The sequence below is a fragment of the Erinaceus europaeus genome, chromosome 2 (assembly GCF_950295315.1).
Source record: "Erinaceus europaeus chromosome 2, mEriEur2.1, whole genome shotgun sequence".
Classification (NCBI taxonomy): domain Eukaryota; kingdom Metazoa; phylum Chordata; class Mammalia; order Eulipotyphla; family Erinaceidae; genus Erinaceus; species Erinaceus europaeus.
Genome location: NC_080163.1, coordinates 34,433,656 through 34,452,051, shown reverse-complemented (window position 1 = coordinate 34,452,051; position 18,396 = coordinate 34,433,656). Strand labels below are relative to the sequence as shown.

The window sequence follows — 18,396 nt, the reverse complement described above, 5'->3', positions numbered from 1 at the left end:
TTACTTTAAAATTAGAAATCTTGGTCAAATTATCTTGTAAAATACATTTCCAGAAATTCTACACTTAAAAATAAGAATCTTTGTTCATTATAATTGCATACTGTCACTAAAATAAGTGAATCAAAAATGTTTTTTTAATTCTATTCCTTAATTTATATTTCTTTACCCAAAAACTTTGAATTCAAATTTAATTATAAATAAGTATTTTTTTCTTAAACTTTCTTACTAACGTAACACTTGAGTTTATTTAGGTCTAAAATCATACTATGGTTGTGAAATATTGTGGGAGGGAGGAGTTGACTTTCCGTACATATCACTTGTAAACACTGTTCCCCTCACATTCCATTAAGGTCATTTTACTGTTAACCTACTATTTTTCCTAGTAAAATATTTCTGTTCTGTTCTGTCTCCATAGTTTCTCTGACTCTCAACTTGTCTTTTTTTTCCGTGCTTTCCTATTCAAACACATGCTTCAATGTTTGTGGCTCTTGCTTACAGGAAGAAGAGGTGGCGAAGTCTGGGGTAAGTGTAGAAATGAATGCAACTGGAATGAAGGTTGTGGATCTCTTAACATATTGCATCCCTTTCATTAATGCACGCACTTAAGATAGCATGTGTTCTATTAACCCTGTCAACCAGCATTCCTGACAAACGCCTTTTGCTAACAAGCAGAAAGTAGTGATAGAACTGGTTTTGTTTTCCTTTATTTTTCCATTATTCATGTCCCATAAACCCCTTTTCTACTTTAACTAGGTGAGTGATGACAGTGTATATTTGCTGTGTGCTTGCCATGTGCCATACGCTGCATTAAAGCACTCTATATGAATCTTTTAATTATCTAACTACCCATGAAATAGATATTCTATTGTCATGATAAATCTTAAAGCTCATTAATGATGGATGCAAACCTAGGTAACTATATCATCATGTAAAAATGTATAAGAGATCTGAGAAAGTTACATTTTTCTGTTAGTTTTCCACAGTGAGACAACCTTTATCCAAATAAGCTATTCGATAAAACCAAGTCAGTATATAATGAATAGAAGGTAAATGTAAATTCCTCATCTCCACTAATACCATAAGATTTAAAGCTTTGATTGATTTTTATTTCAAACATACGTCATCTTAAAGACTCACTTATCTCTCTTAAAACAGTGCTACTTTTGTTATTATGTAGGCTCATATCTCTCCATATACATAATTAGATATCTGTTGGAGTCAAAGAATGCTTAGGATCTAAGAAATCATTTTTGTAGTCCTTTCATTTCTAGATGGGAAATGATTTTTATGAACAAAGAAATTTCATAAGAACTTTGTTGTTTGAAGACAGCAGTGAACCATGAAGTTAGGTGCCATTCATTACATGTAAGCAAGATTTGCTTGTGAGCCACTTGTTTTTTTAACTTTAGTCTTGCCTTATTTGTAGTCTTGTTTTCTGTTGAAGCTTAGTGAATCTGAACTTCCTTCTACTTTCTTCCTTCAGTGTTTTTCATGTGTTTTCTTCTGTGTTGTGCATTTATGCTTTGCTCTTTTCTGGTTCTCACTAAAAATAGAAATTTATTCTTGGTATTACTGTTATGAAGAATAATCGGCAGTATATCTTCATAGCAATTTGTGTATATGAATGACTTACATAAAATATCAACTGCTTTGTTAATGGTTTTTGTTGTCCCTGGGGTTTCACCACCCTGGACCAACATTTTCAGATAGAAAAAGAAAGACCGAAAAGACACCACAGCACTGCAGCTTACCCCAGTGTTGTGGTGACCAGGTATTGAACCTGCTCGTGCGAATGGGAAAGCAACCAAGCTCCCAGGTGAACTGGCTCTCCAGCCCCACATCGACTGTGTTTTAAGTACTGGGGGTGTGTTGTCAGATGTTTGGAGTCACTGGCCATTTTCACTTTTACATCAACATAGTTTTCTGTTTTGCAGGTAGCTTAGAAGACCCTGTCATTTATCACAATGTAGTAAAATTTTGTTTATATTATAGACTTGGAGACATCTCTTATGTCAACTAAGATATAATTGTTGCATATGTGTATTAAAGTTGCCCCTAAATGTTAGCATGGCTTTACTGTATTTCTTTGAGTCTAAAATGCCATCAGTTGTTGGTCACACCATTATTTTATGTATTAATAAGAAAAATCTCTGCATTTTTTACTCTTGAGAAATTGTACTTAATGAAAAAGCTCTTATTTAAACTTACTGTAGCACCTTTAAGTATAACTCATAACACCCTTGTATGTTCATAAAAAGAAAAATATAAGCAAATTAAATTGCTTTTGTTATTTCTAAAATAATATTTATAATATGCATCTTTTAGTCACTTTTTAAACAGAGAAGTTGGGGGGGAGCAGAACAGAGAGGGAGAGTGACACCTGTGGCACTGCTTCTCTGCTACTAAAGCTTATCCCTCTAGGTTATCCAGGGGCTTCAATCCAGGTCCTTACAGTTACTAGTTGGGGGGAGGGGGGTTCACTCCCTTCCCATATGATGTTGCATTTTGTGTCAGGATAATGCATGTAGTTAATGCAAATTTTCTTGAAACAAGCCTTAAAAGAATTGAAAGTTGCTAATGCTGAGCTCTTAGGATGGCTTTTTGTATATCCTTTTGATACCTCTCCCTTGGGAATGCTGGTGAACTTGTTAGATTTGCTGTCTCTTTATAGTCACTTGATACCTGGAAGTTAAAAGGATAATTTACTAAGATTATTGGATTTTTATTCTGAACTATTCAACTTTTGAAGCTCCTAGATGTACAGTAGTGGAAACCATAATATAGTTGCCATCAACTGTAAGACACACCCCATTTTAGAGTTCTTAATCTAGTGAAAGAAAAAAACTTTATAACTTTGTTTCAGTTAATTTTCAGTGAAAACATTAGGATTTTAGTTTGCTTAAACTGAGTTATAATCACTGGAAAAGTATGGTATGACTGTAATCTACATAGTTAGAATGTGTTCTTGTAAGTATGAGGCTAATTTGTCAATAGAAAACCTACAGAGCCTTTATTATTTTGAAGTAGCAGCTGCTTTTAAAAATAAAAAATGATTAACAACTTTCTGTTCGCTAAGGAAAATACAAATAGCATCACAGTTCCTGTTTTTCACTATTTCTGAATGTTGTCACTGTATGTTTATCAAAAAAAATTGGGTAAAGTTGTAACTTATTAAAGTTGTACTACTTTTTTTTTCTTTTTCCCTTTTACTAATAGTTATTGTTTTTGAGGTAATTTTTTTAGAAACCTCTGAGTGTTTCATAAGTAGTTTTTCACCTCTTTAAAATTTGTTATCCTGCCACCACCCTTACCAATTCATCAGTATATCTCCATCAAAATCCATAAATTATACTTGTTATTGCCCATCTTGCAATTCCATCAGATTTAGAGTCATTGCCAAAGAAAGTCCACAGGTTCCAGGTCTCTATTCCTAGAATGTACCATAATGCCTAGCTATTCTTGAGTGGAAACATAATTTTGTAGCACATTTCTAGTCTCTGACTGTTTCTTTTTTAGTGTAGTGTCAGGAAATGATCCCAGAGCCTTGTGCATGGGAGTTAGCACTTAGTGGCCTCCCCACCCCAATTTTCTGTTCTTCTTTCATTTTTTAACTGTTTGAAGGTTAGAGAAAGGGAAGAGGTGTAGAGACAGAACAAGAACGGAGAGAGACTACAACACTGCTCTAAGATGGTGCTCACATGTGGCGCCAGGACTTATTTCCAGGACCTCACGCACAGCATAGCATGCACCCTACTGGTTAAGCTATCTTCCGAACCCTAATCACTGATCATTTTGAATTTAGCATACATGCTCTTATTTTTTCTTGATTGTTCTCTCAGAATCTTGGCTAATATCTAGTTACTGACAAAATTGATCAGTATGTTCCACAGAAATATCAGTTTATCCAAAGCAGCACACACAAAGGTATTCTATGCACTCCTCTGCTGAAGAACCATGGTGCAGAGATCTGGTCAAGGATGTGCTTGTCCTAATCCAGTCTCTTGCCTATTTTGGGGATGTGTTTTGCTGTCTGGCTAACAGGACCAGAAGAACATTTTCACTTGTCATAGTTGTGCCATGGGTTACATAGTACACACACAGGTCATAAGTGTAGTTCATTACTCAGGGAGGAATTGTCTTACTCTTTTCTGAGTTCTACACTTTGTCAGATATTAAAATTCAGATAATTGTCATGTGTGTTATATTACTTTGCATTAATGCTCTTCATCTTTTAACTCATATGCATAAGCATGCAATAGCATTAACAGAGCAAACTTACAACCTGCCATGCTTAAGTCTTATCATTATAGCTCTTTATTTTGATTTCTATCTTTTTATAGGTCACTGAGTCAAGGCAGCACAAACTCAAACATGCTGGATGTTCAAGGAGGTGCTCACAAAAAAAGAGCACGCCGCAGCTCCCTGCTTAATGCCAAGAAGCTATATGAGGATGCCCAGATGGCAAGGAAAGTGAAGCAGTATCTTTCCAGTCTGGATGTGGAAACGGATGAGGAGAAGTTCCAGATGATGTCATTTCAGTGGGAACCTGCATACGGTACCTGTGAGTTCAAGTTAATTGTCTTGTGATGCTAACAGTAATATACAGAAACGTGTCACTCCAGGGGCTGGACAGTAACACAGCAGGCTAATCGCACATGGCATGAAGCGCAAGAACTGGTGTAAGGATCCCGGTTCGAGCCCCCAGCTCCCCACCTGCAGGGGGGTTGCTTCACAGGCAGTGAAACAGGTCTGCAGGTATCTGTCCTTCTCACCCCCTCTCTATCTTTTCCTCCTCTCTCGATTTCTCTTTGTCCTATTCAGCAACAGCAATAACAGTAATAACAAGAAGGGCAACAAAAATAGGGGAAAATGCCCTCCAGGAGCAGTGGATTCATAGTGCAGGCACTGAGCCCCAGTGATAACGCTTGAGAGGGGGAAAAAGAAAAGCAAATGTTAAGAAAAAGAAAATGTCACTCCTAGTAAAGCAGCATTTAAAGACTTAATTTTACTCAGAAAAGATTCTTGGCATACCAAAAGCATAATGTGATCATATTAATGAATCCTATCAGTCTTGATTACCCTATGCAAGAAATAAAGCCATTCTTCTTTTAAAAGCACTATAAAGTCTTAGGAAACCTAGAATCTTGCAAAAGAGCCTTTCTGTTAATAGCATTTGTACCTTCATAAGTAAATATTAGGTTGATGAGAAAGACATGATTTTTTTTTTTTTCTTACCAGAACACTGCTCAGCTCTGGCTTAATGGTGGTGCAGAGGATTGAACCTAGGACTTTGGAGCCTCAGACATGAGAGACTCTGCATAACCGTTATACTACCTATTTTCTGCCCTATTTTTTTCTACGCAAAAGAGTGTCATGATTTTCCCAACAACCCAGTATATGTCAGATTTTTACCTTTTGTTTTACAAATGTCATTTACCAATTAGGAAATAGAAGAAATTTAAACGCTGTTATAATTGATGTACTACAGGTGTCGATAAGTATTAGGTGAAACAAATCTCAATATTGATCTTTTTAGAGCTGATTTTTTAAATCACATATAGAATGCATATGTTTTTTGCTCATAAACATACAGCAGAAATTAAAGGTTTAAGCTGTTGTAATATCAAAAAAGATTAGTGTATTTATGTTAAATTATAAGTGAATGTTATTTTTTATCATATTATGTGGAGGACTAATGGATTAAAACATAATTGTTGACACATGGTGCAATTTCTCATCTACCCATAATAGGTATCAGCAAAACATTCTTACCTCCAACCTAGATTCTTTTCCACATTCATGCCCCAGCCTCCCACCCCTGCAGTCCTCCCTAGCAGTACAAGGAGTGTTATAAGGCCATTAAAGGTGTGTGTGTGTGTGTGTGTGTGTGTGTGTGTGTCTGTGTGTGTCTGTGTGTGTTTGCCACACATTAGTCTGTCAGGAATCTTGTCAGCTTTGTGAAAATAGTACATTGAAATGTAGGCTAAAAATGTGTATGGAACCTTTAAGATTTGTTTTTACCTTACAGTTCAAAGCCAGACACATAATTTATTGAAGGTGTCTGACCCTCCCTTGGATGGTATCATCATCAAAATTATCCCAAGTAATTCATTGTGTGTGTGTCATTATGTGTGTGTGTGTGTGTGTGTGTGTGTGTGTGTGTGTGTGTGTGTGTGTACTGCCCCCCCTACAGCTGGGGAGCTGGGGCTTAACATCCTTGTGCTTGGTAAAGCAGGTGCTCGACCTGAGTGTGCCATCACCCAGCCCCCATTATAAACTGTTACTATCTCTTCATTATGAAGCAAATTTGTCACTCTTTTTTCCTAATAACATTAACTGGTGTTCTTTACATAATATTTAGTATTACTTTTAATTGAAAATAGTTTTTAAATGTTTAAATAATGCTACCCCAAGCCCAAACAAAGTTGATTTGTGAACATGATAGAATTTGGTTCTTCGGGGGTCGGGCAGTGGCACAGTAGGTTAAGCACATGTGGTGCAAAGCGCAAAGACCAGAGTAAGGATCCCAGTTCGAGCCCCCGGCTCCCCACTTGCAGGGGAGTCGCTTCACAGGTGGTGAAGCAGGTCTGCAGGTGTCTCTCTTTCTCTCCCCCTCGCTGTCTTCCCCTCCTCTCTCCATTTCTCTCTGTCCTATCCAACAACGAACAACATCAAGAATGGTAATAATAATAATCACAATGAGGCTATAACAACAAGGGCAACAAAAAGGGGGAAAAATGGCCTCCAGGAGCAGTGGCCTCCAGGAGCAGGCACCGAGCCCAGCAATAACCCTGGAGGGGGAAAAAAAAAAAAAGAATTTGGTTCTTCATAATACACATGTAGAAACTTCAACAGTCTTTATGGATAAACTCTTTATATTTAAATGTCTGTTTTAAAATAACATATTAAGGATAGTAGTAAGTCACCCAATGATTTAATGCAAGGATATTTTAATAAAGAATGCAATGTGATGAAATCAGCTTTTCACATTGTAAGAGGCACTTGCACTGTAATGTGGAGAGTGACTTGAAAGTATATTATAAAGAGGTGAATATGTCATTAGTTTAGATGAATCATTTTTAATTCGCCCTTCAGGGTAGGGTGATAGTGGTTAACCTATTAGTCCAACTAGTGAATTAAAATATATAGAAAGTAAAATTAACTTAATTTTCAGAGATAGTATTTTATGATACTTAAATTACTTGGGAATATTAACCTGTTTTTTCCTACAATTGGGTGGTTTTAATGCAACTGTTTATTATTGTCATTGGTAATAACATTTCCTTAAAAATACAGAATCATCTATTTCTTACTCTTTTCTGTTAGTAACCAAGAATTTCAGTGAGAAAAGATCAGCCAAATCATCAGAAATGTCTCCAGTGCCTATGAGATCTGTTGGCCACATTGCTAAGGCTCATTTGCATCAACCACACAGAGTAAGCCAGGTACTTCAGGTGCCAGCTGTTAATTTACACCCCATCAGGAAAAAAGGACAAGTGAAAGAACCTGCCACATTGAGTAAGTATTCACAATCAATGTAACATTCACTTAACTGAAATTTTTATAAGAATTAGGATGAAAAATTACTATAAATATTCAGGAGATCAGCAATTATAGTTTGGTATTATCATCATTGGTAAATCAAAAAGCATCTCATCCTATAGGTATTTGATGATGGCATAAATGCCAGCATTAAAACTGCCATAATCATGGCAATATAAAGCTTATTAACAGTGCACTTGGATACCCAGGGCTCACTGCATTCAGAAGTGTATTTAATCTATTATCTACTTCAAATACATCTATAAGAATGTAGTTGCTTACTCTAAAAATGACTGTATCCTAGTTTTTCACTAATTGCCCTTAAAAAAAAAACCTAGTGACAAGAAGAAAATAAAGTATAGACCATACTTTTTTTCCTGTTAGACTGTGTAGACTTTATCCACAATACTTTTGTTTATTGTTTTAAAAATACCACTATTTAAGCTTTCAAATAAGAAATTAGCATTATTACTTGACGTAGACACAAGGACATATTCAGTAGAACTTGGTGAATTTATTTTTATTTTGAAACCCTAAGTGTTGTAGAGCCAGATGTTGTAGTGCGCAGGCCACAGAGAAGAGAGAGAGAGGGTCCGGAGCGAAGAGGAAACACAAATCTTTATTCGTGCTGGCACCTCAGAGTTGGGTGTTAGAGAAGCAGTTTGGGCCACATGGAGGTAGAGAAAATGGCCACCTCACGCAGTAACCTTTCCTGCGTCTGAACACCAGAGTGGAGTGCCGGCAAGAGAGCGAGGTGTGGAAAACAAAGGGTTTTTATAGGAGTAGCTTTCGTGAGAATGGGAAGGGGGAGGAGTAACCATAGCACTCCAGGATAGGATGATAACTCTTGTGAGAATGGGAGGGGGGAGGAGTAACCAGAGCACTCCAGATATCTTGGGGATATAGACAATGTCCTGAGGGCACAACATGGCTGAACAGGCACTCCGAGAATGTCCCAACTCTCCAGGGAACTAGCAGTAGCCTGAGGGGACAACATGGCAGATGTGACTGCATTGGCACAATTTCCCAGCATCTCCCCCTTTCCTTTTATCTAATGCCCAGGGCAACAGTGTGTAAAGTCTATGAACTACTCAGGGTCAGTCTATGAAAAACCAGCAACGTGAAGGGAAGGAAGCTGCTGTAAAATTGTCTAAAGTGTCCAAAGGGTATACCAGCAAGTCCAATAGAAGTCTCAGTCCAAAGTAGGCGACTAGGGGGAGAAATGGCAGGGGATGAAATGCTGCATGAGGAAGGTCAGCCTCTGGAATTCTGCTTTTCTGTAGATTGTGAGCTGGAACCGCCAAAACGTGACAGGTCAAAGCAAAAGCAGGAAAGGTAGACAGGCAGTAAAAAGGTTCTGTCCTTGGAGTCTGTGAATCAGATTCTTCAGATCGCGTCAGGTGACATCTAGGGTTTCAGGGGGGTGTGCCACTGTAGTCGTGCCATCTAGTGGGTGATGTCAGGGTGTGCAGGGGTCCAGATGTTTTTTTTTTTTCTGGGATTCCTGTGGAAGAAACATAAACAATCTGCTTCTCGTGGTTAGCAGGGCATCTGATTTGAATGCTTTATAGAAAAAGAGGTTTGGTGCCTTGACCAACTGAGTATTGGGGGATGTATCTTTCCTATTCATTTATGATTATATTTTATATTATTTGTCATGGTAGTCAGCCGTTTATCTGGAAGGTCCTGGGTGATTCATGGGGAAAAAGACCATATCTTTTAACAAAGACTCTAAGGTGTAGGGAAGCGGGAACTATCTTATCCCTTTTTTTTTTTTGTATCTTGTATCTTGCCTTTTGTTGCCCTAGTTGTTCTTGTTGTAATTATATTGTTGTTATTGCTGATATTGTGGTTGTTGGATAGAACAGAGAGAAATGGAGAGAGGAGGGAAAGACAGAGGGAAAGAAAGATACCTGTAGACCTGCTTCACCTCCTGTGAAGTGATTCCCCTGCAGGTGAGGAGCCGGGGGCTCAAACTGGGATCCTCAAGCCAGTTCTTGCACTTAGCGCCACCTGCGCTAAACCCGCTGCTTCACCGCCCGATTCCCAGGAACTATCTTTTAACATAAACTCTATGGCCATGCCAATAGCAACCTTGAGGGCACATGTGGCTCCCCACACCTAAGTTGAATAAGGAGTGTCCTCCCTCCTTTACCAGACTTTATTTCAACCTACATAGAGACACATAATATAAAGACACACCCTTAGCTTCAGTATAATGTTCTTATTGTTGTGCCAGTAGTATAAATATACAGAGAGAGAATATACTTTTTTAAAAGTGGGAGTAAGGCAGGGGGGTGGTACAGTAGGGCTTCAGAGGGAATTTTTTCTTTTTTTAATATTTATTTACTGCCAGAGCACTGCTTAGCTCTGACTTATAGTGGTGTGAGGTATTGAACCTGGGACCTGGGAGCCTCAAGCATGAGAGTCGGTTTGCATAACCATTATGCTGTCTCCCCAACCCCAGAGGAAAAAAAAATTTAAGATAATACTTCAGCAGTCTAAAAGGTTGGTCAGTAAAGAGATGATTTGGCAAATATTCTGAGAGATGGTTCAGGCAAAAGTAAAGTTTTCTTTCTGCAGGGGGTAAAGACAGTTTGCTGCCTCTTAATACAAAGATAATGTGAAATGTTGAGACACAATAATTAAAGCTAAAATGAGTGTCAGACACAGTTCTTTTATTTTTTAGTAATTTAATAATGATTAACAAGATTATAAGGGAAAAGGGGTACAATTCCATACAGTTGCCATCACCAGAGTTCCATTTCCTATCCCCTCCATTAGAAGCTTTCCTACTCTTTATCTCTCTGGGAGCATGGACCCAGGATCATTACAGGGTACAGAAGGTGGAAGGTCTGGCATTGATAGATTAATCCATACCCTCAGCCTGTTTCTGTCTTTCCCCTAGTAGGATAGGGCTCTGAGGAGGTGGGGTTCTAGGACACATTAATGAGGTCATCTGGCCAGGGAAGTCAGGACAGTAATCAGAAATAGTTTTAGGTGCTTGACATTGTTTCATATTCATTTACTCTTCATAATAACCGTATAAGATGTCACTTTCATTCTATAGAGAAAGCACTGAAGACTAAAATATATGGCAAAATGCTATTAAGTAATGGAGTTGATTGTTGAGCCCAAGCTAGTTAGCTCTCAAGTCCTTTCTTCTTCTTAACAGCTAAACAACCTCCCAGCATGAAGGAAAATGAGGTGTGCTAAAAAACAGTCATGCCAAAATCATAACATGGTTTGCTAAAGGAATGTTGTCTGTGGGTAGCTATTGAAGGGATTTGAGCTAAAGAAAGTTATAATGCAGCTTAATGTTGGAGAACTATAGTAGGAAGTGCAACTATAGTGAGACTACAGATAAAGAGCCCAAATGGAAACTTGATGTAGCAATTAACTGAAAGTTGCTTAGAACCTAGACTAGGTTAGTGACTAGGGAAAGAAAGAGAATTTGGTGCAAAATGCTGAACTTGATGAATTTGTGGGCAGAGAGTGCTGGTCCCAGTTCGGGGCACCAGATGCTGGGCCAGCTTCTTGGGTGTGAGAAAGACGACCAGAGACTCATGGCTGAGCTGGGAACGCAGTTCAATCTTTATTGATGAGTAGGGATGCAGTTTAACAATCTACTCTCTAATCATTATAAATACTGTCCTATATATCTCCTGAGGCGGAAGTGTCAGGAAGAGGAAGTACGTAGGATGGGGGTGGGGAAAAGGAAAAAGTGCGCGAACCAGTGGGGATTAAACCAATGAAAACAATGATTATGTAAATAGACCACAGCGTTAAGCAATACAAGGGAACCTAAGAACCTAACATGATGATCAAAACAGGAAGTCTTATAAGCAGAATTTAGAAGCATACCAACAAGGGAGGACAAGGGGACTGTTCTAGCTCTGGCTTTTAACTTAGATGTCATCCTCTAGGAGGCATTACTACTTATACCAATACCTGATATACTTTGTAACTTGCCCTCTGTAATGTAACTGTTTTTATATGATAAATACATTTATATTAAAATGGCAAGTTGGTCTTACAGATTGAGAGACTTAGTAACTTGTGGATATTTATTTGAGGTGTATATAGAAATGTAACTTTACTGAAACCATTGCTAAGTTTGACTGACTACTAAGATCAACTGTTGAACAAGGGAAATAATTGGAACCATACAAGTATATTTCCAGTAGGCCTCATACTATTTTTTTTTTATAAATTCATTATTCTTTTTCTATTTCTCCTGTAGTGTGAATTCAGTATACTTAAAAAGGGCTGAACTGGCAGCCCTGCAGCCTCTTTTGTTCCCCCTCAGCACAGATGTAGTGACAGTGCTACCCTCTCTGCACTGCCCCTGTCATGTGCCTCACCTTTACTTAGGCCACCTCTAAAGGAGAGGGAACAGTTTGGATCTATAGGTCACCTGGTTTGTCATGAGCATGAACCAGGTTCAAGCCTGTCCCCCATGGACTAAAGGTAGTGTGGTATCTTACCCTCTGTCACTCTGTCTCTGTCTCATTCTATCTGAAAAAAAAAAAAAAAAAATCAACCTGTAGCAGTGAAGTACCAGCAAGGAAAAAAAAATAAGGAAAAGAAAATGATTTTTCCAAGACTTCCACCAAGTGTGACAATGTGTGTGTGTGCATGTGTGTTGGGGGAGGGGGGGGCACTATACTCAGACTAAGCTGTTCTTCTTTCTGCCACAAAACAAATAAAAAATACAAAATATTATAATCTGGTCTATGCTGACTAGCTGAGTTTGGACAAATAATCTTGAAGTTAGAATCTCTGTATGCCATTACCCATTTAGTCCCTGTTTGTTGTTTACATATTTCAATTAACTACACTCACCATTGTGCATCATGGCTTTAGTTATGTAGTAAGATAGGTGAGTATAGACATTGTAATTGTGAAATGATGTTTATTTAGTTCTTTGGTTTTATTTTTAGGTACAACTTTATCTCAGAAAGTTACAGGAACAAATGAAGAACTGGGTGGAAAGAAGCATACAGAAGACACTATTTCTGTGGCGTCATCTTTACATTCTAGTCCTCCTGCATCTCCTCAAGGTTCCCCTCGCAAAGGTAAGACAAAAAGCCAGTACGAACTGGCTTTTTGGCACATATTTTGCCTAACTGTATTTTTATATAATATTTTTATTAGTGATTTTACAATGATTGGCAAGATTGTGGTATAAGAGGGATACAGTTCCCACCATCAGAGTTCCATATCCCCTCACTTCCATTGCAAGTCTCCTATTTTTTAACCCTCTAAGGAAATGGACCAAAGATCTTTATGGGGTGCAGAGAAAGGCATAACTCTGAATACTTTTGCATTTCATGTTTTGGGTTGAATTATGTAGATGCACCACAGTTATGGTGCCATCAAGTAGCTAGCACTTCTATATCCAAAGTGTAAACTCTTGACACAGAAGACAAGCCATAGATAAGAGGTAAGGCAGAGATCAAAATTGTCAGATGGTGTGCAGATTTTTTATATTGTTCTCAATTTTCTTAATTTAAAATGTAGTCTCATATTTAAAACTAAAAAAAATTAACTACAAGACTGAAGAAACAAGTATGTAGATTGATAAACTTTCATTAGTGAATAAGAATATGTTATTTTAGAAGAGTTAAATCAGCTTTCAGGTATTGTTGATGCAGTATAGTGATGTCAGACCACAGTTAAATCCTGGCTCTGTTGACCACAAAATCTATGTTTATGTAAGCAACTGATTTATAAGACCAGGACTTCCTGTCTATATAAAATGGAAAAAAAATACCACTTATTTTAGGGACCTCACATTAAGGATAAAACAAAATATTATTTATAAAGCCTGAGATACATTAAGTGTTTAGTAAAATGAAGCATTTCTTCTCTTTCACTGTTCTTTAGGGTAATATAGCTCCATTATTATTCGTACACACACCACTTCACACAGCTGGAATTTTCATTCAGATGTCTACTAAGAAAGGCTTAGTAAAAAATCAAGGATTGCATATAAACAATACATATCATACAAGTATTAATAAAAACACAAATTTATGACTCTGTTGTATGTTTCCAATATGATATTTTATGGTTTGCTGGGGCTTCATACCTGGTTGATTCTGGCAGTCCCATTTTACCCCCTTCCAACCTAAGATAGAGAAAGGAACAGAGGAGAGCCACTGTAACATTTGCCTGCATGATATTTCCATATGGCATGAGGGAACTCAAATACAGGTTTTCAAGCATGTTAAAAGTATACTCTATCAGGTGAGCTTTTACATGATTTGTAAGGCACAACAGTTGTTTTTTTTTTTTTGTTTTTTGCCTATAGCGTTATCACTAGGGCTCGGTGCCAACACTATGAATCCACTGTTCCTGGTGGCCAATTCACCCTCCCCCCTTTTTTTCCATTTTATTCAGCAGACAAGAGAGAAATTGGGAGAAAGATAAATACCTGCAGCCCTGCTTCACTGCTTGTGAACCATCTTCCCTGTAGTTGGTGAAAGCTCGAACCCTGGTCCTTGTGCAAGTCCTTGCGCATAGTATTACTTGTGCTTAATTGTGTTTGTCACCGCCCGACCCCCCAACAGACCTTTTTGATTCTACTTTCTGTGTATTCCTATTTAGAGTACCCCTTATCACATCTGGGAGTAAGACTAGAGCAGTCTTACTCAATGGTCCAGATTCAGTCTACCAATGGTCCATATGCAGAGTACCTGTTATCTCTAAAAGCTCTTTCAGACATACTTTCTGCCCCCTCTTTTTTTTTTTTAATAAAATGGAAATATTGACAAAAATCATAGGATAAGAGGGGGACATTTCCACACAGTTCCACCACCAGAGGTCCTTATCCCATCCCCTCCCTTGAAAGATTTCCTATTCCTTTTTTTTTTTTTTTTTTTTTTTTTTATAAAAAGGAAACACTGACAAAACTGTAGGAAAAAGAGGGATTCAACTCCACACCATTCCCACCACCAGAACTCCATATCCCATCCCCTCCCCTGATAGCTTTCCTATTCTTTAACCCTCTGGGAGTATGGACCCAAGGTCATTGTGGGATGCAGAAGGTGGAAGGTCCGGCTTCTGTCCCCCAACTCTTCAACTGCACTATTCCAGACTTTAGGGTCATGATTAGTCAACAACTTGTTTGGCTTTATATGTTAACTCTCTTTTCAGCCACCTATTCCTTTTTTTTTAATTTTTATTTATAAAATGAAATATTGACAAGACTATAGGATGAGAGGGGAACATTTTCAATACAGTTCCTACCACCAGAACTCCATATTCCAGTCCCCTCCCCTGGTAGCTTTCCTATTCTTTATCCCTCTGGGAGCATGGACCCAGGATCATTATGGGGTGCAGAAGGTAAAAGATGTGGCTTCTGTAATTGCTTCTCTGCTGAATGTAGGCATTGGCAGGTTGATCTATACTCCCAGCCTGTCTCTTTCTCTCACTAGAGAGGCAGGGCTCTGGGGAAGCTGGACTTCAGGACACATTGGTGGGGTCATGTGCCCAGGGAAGTCAGGTTGGCATCATGGTAGCATCTGGAACCTGGTGGCTGAAAAAGTATTAAGATATAAAGCAGAACAAATAGTTGACTAATCATGATCCTAAGGTAACAGTATTGCAGGTGAGATTTGGAGTCTCCATTTTGGGAAAAGCTAGGTCTGTTTTAGGTACCTTCTACCCCTTTTGGAAACTGTTCAGATGCCCATTTAGACAGTTCTCTAGCCAGGAAGCTGGTTAAATCAAATTGGATGTTTTATGCCTGAATGTAACTTGTGAGAAGAGATAAAAGGAATAGAAACTCTCCCATTGCTCTTATTCCCAACAGAGAATCCATTCTCACCACTGAGATAGCTAAGTTTTCTCTCTAGTGCTGCATTTAAGTATGTCATAGTGCTGCTCTGGCCTCTCTGTCTTCTCTCACGATATTAATAAAATAGGATGGAAGGAAGGAAGGAAGGCTGGTTGATTAAGGGTTGATTGCTCACCTGGGAGGGTCAGGTGCTGTTTTGCTACTAGTGTGACCCAGTTTCCAGCACCCCCCCAACCACATTGGGGAACCCATTTTGGTGCTTTGGCATCTCTCTTATGACTCTGTGTCTCTTTCTCTACCTAAAAACGATGACCTGGAGCTGTGATACCCAGCTATGTCCAAAAGAAATTTTTTTACAAGGAAAATTAAACAGATACTGTTTCATTTTGTTTTTTTAAATTTATTTATTGGGGGTCAGGCAGTAGCACAGTGGATTAAGTGCACATGGTGCAAAGTGCAAGGACCGGCAGAAGGATCCCGGTTCAAGCCCCAGCTCCCCACCCGCAGGGGGGTTGTTTCATGGGCAGTGAAGCAGGTCTGCAGGTGTCTAGCTTTTTCTCCCCCTCTTTGTCTCCCCTCCTCTCCCCGTCCTATCCAACAACAGCAGCAATGAAAACACCAAGGGTAACAACAAGGGCAGCAAAGTGGGAGGCGGGGGGGGGGGGGATGGCTTCCAGGAGCAGTGGATTCGTAGTGCAGGCACTGAGCCCCAGCAATAACTCTGGAAGCAAAAAAAAAAACTTAATTATCTATGAAAGAAAATCAGATCTTCACTCTGGTGGATGTGATGCCAGATATCAAACCCAGTACTTCATGATTGAAAGTCGAGGCTCTCTATCCACTGTACCACTTCCTGAACTACTAAACAAAAACTTGTAAAAAGTGAAAAATTCAAGCAACCTTAACCTTTATTTCTTCATTGCTAAAAGGAAGACTGCCTTTTCACCTTGGAAATACAACAGGATCATAAATTTTACTTTATACATATAAAGTAGATCTACATATAAAGAAACTTGGTGGGACCAGAGAGGTATTACACTGTTTGTATATGGCTCTGTGTAGAATATTCATTTTGATGATGTTAATTCTTCCAATCCATGAGTATGGGATATCTTTCCACTTCTTTGGTTAGGTTTATTCTTAAATATTTCATTTTATTAAATCTACTTTATACATACTTTATATGTAGACCTACAGTGGAAACTATTTATATGTCCTATCTGGTTTTTACTAAACTTTTACTTTTTCACATAAATTAATAAAATGTATGTATTTATTGGCTAGAGACAGAGCAATAAAGGGGGGGGGGGAGATAGAGAAAAAGACATCTGCAACATTACTTCATCTTTTATGAAGCTTTCCCTTGAATTTGAATTTGGGTTCCTGAACACTGTAACGTGTCTGCCCTACCACCTGACCCCACTAAGCTTTTCTGAAGTAGGATTTGCCTGAAAATTCTAGACATACTAACTTTTCAGAAATAATTCTGGTGATCTGATAATCGCCATATTTTATTTTTTATTTTACTAGCTTGGTTAATTTTCACCATTTTTCTACCAGCCTATTCTAATCAAGGTAATCAATTCAAGGAGAATGTTCGTTGTGACTGATATATTCATACAATATAGTAGACCCGCCATGCATTGGATACATTGTTAGTTTTGAATTTTTCAGATATTGTCAAAATGTTAGGGTTTTAAACAGTAGATTGTTATGTAAACCAGACTTAACTGTTAGTGATTGGAAAAAAATTAATTGATCATGACAGGGTTTTTGCATCTCTCCCTCCAGTTGGCAATGTCATGTCTGATCTCAGCAGCCTGCTGCATCTCTCAGGGTCTTCCTCATCCCCTCCCCGTCAGTCCAGCACCAAGATCAGTGGCCAGAGTTGCCCCGGAATAGGTGGGGTTTACTTGCAAAAGAAAATCCTTCAGATTACCAGAAGCACAGCCAAGAGAACAGACAGAATCGAGAAGGCCACTGAGGAGAATAGAGACAGGACAAATTGTGAGAACGCAGCGAGAAAAAGAATGACTTCCCCGTTTAGAAGATTTAGGGAAAGAACTCTTTCAAGGGAGAGACTAGCCAACAACAAAAAAGAGGACACAGATCACAATCAAGCTACAGAAAGCTGTGAGAAAGTGAAAGATGTTGGAAGCAACATCAAAGATGAGAAAGGGACTGACATCTTCAATTCCAATAGCCAAGGCAACAGTAATGCTTTAAACTGCTTCCATACGCGCTTCAAGTCTAAAAGGAGAAAGACACTCTGATGAAGTTCCTAACTTAATTGTAGTGTTTAATTTATTTTTACTTATTGATGTAAATGTGACTTAAAGTAAGGCATTCGTCAAAGCTCAGACAGAAGATGTAGTAAGTACTGCTTATAAGCATTTTATAATTAGTGTTACAGGTCCTCTAAAGTCATATTGATAAAAGTGCCTTGTTTGTATTTATTGTTATTTTATTATTGTTAGTAAACTTTATCTTCTTGTTTTCCATAGTTGACTTTATTTTTCCTGCTGGTAGAAACTGAGTTTGTGAGTTAACTAACTGTAGGAGGCTTTTCACAAGCCAGTATCTAGCTTCACATTTAAACTCCCAATAACAAACTGGTCAGAACCTTGCCTAGCAAAATTTTATTGCTCTTTTAATTCTGAACCTACTTTGAAAGCTTTAAAAAAAAAAAAAGTGTGTCTCATATCTTACTCAGAATCACCAGGGAAGCTTGCTGAAAAATATAGCTACTATTCTAAACTACAGACCTTATAAAGTTAAATTGCTAGAAACAGGCCAAGAATGTATATTTTAATATGCTTCCTAGGTGATTCTTAAAATTGTTTGGTTTTTTTTTTAGCCATGTGGATGAAATTGTTTTTAGAATAGCAGAACAAGTGTATTTCCTAGAATAAAAGAGTGGTAATTTGTTTTCTCTAGACTCCTTACAGAATGGGAAACAATCTTTTTATGCCATATAGCAGACAAAATGTTCTTTTTATTTATTTTGTTGTTGTTGTTGTCAGGATTTCACCACTCCAGGCTGACTTTTA

General features: G+C 38.1%; 1 protein-coding gene across 8 annotated transcripts in view; it reads left to right on the top strand.

Annotated features, from left to right (window-relative positions):
* RAPGEF6 (Rap guanine nucleotide exchange factor 6) overlaps positions 1–18,396 on the top strand; it is a 207,433-nt gene that overhangs the window by 173,053 nt on the left and 15,984 nt on the right. For 6 of the 8 annotated variants that reach the window (XM_060177662.1, XM_060177643.1, XM_060177648.1 and 3 more), the window contains 4 exons: positions 499–522; positions 4,341–4,561; positions 7,327–7,518; positions 12,486–12,620. In XM_060177662.1, coding sequence (XP_060033645.1) covers positions 499–522; positions 4,341–4,561; positions 7,327–7,518; positions 12,486–12,620 — 572 coding nt within the window. Of the gene's footprint in view, positions 1–498; positions 523–4,340; positions 4,562–7,326; positions 7,519–12,485; positions 12,621–17,137; positions 17,843–18,396 lie in introns of those variants that run through there. The other 2 variants (XM_060177669.1, XM_060177634.1) reach the window with 2 other exon arrangements.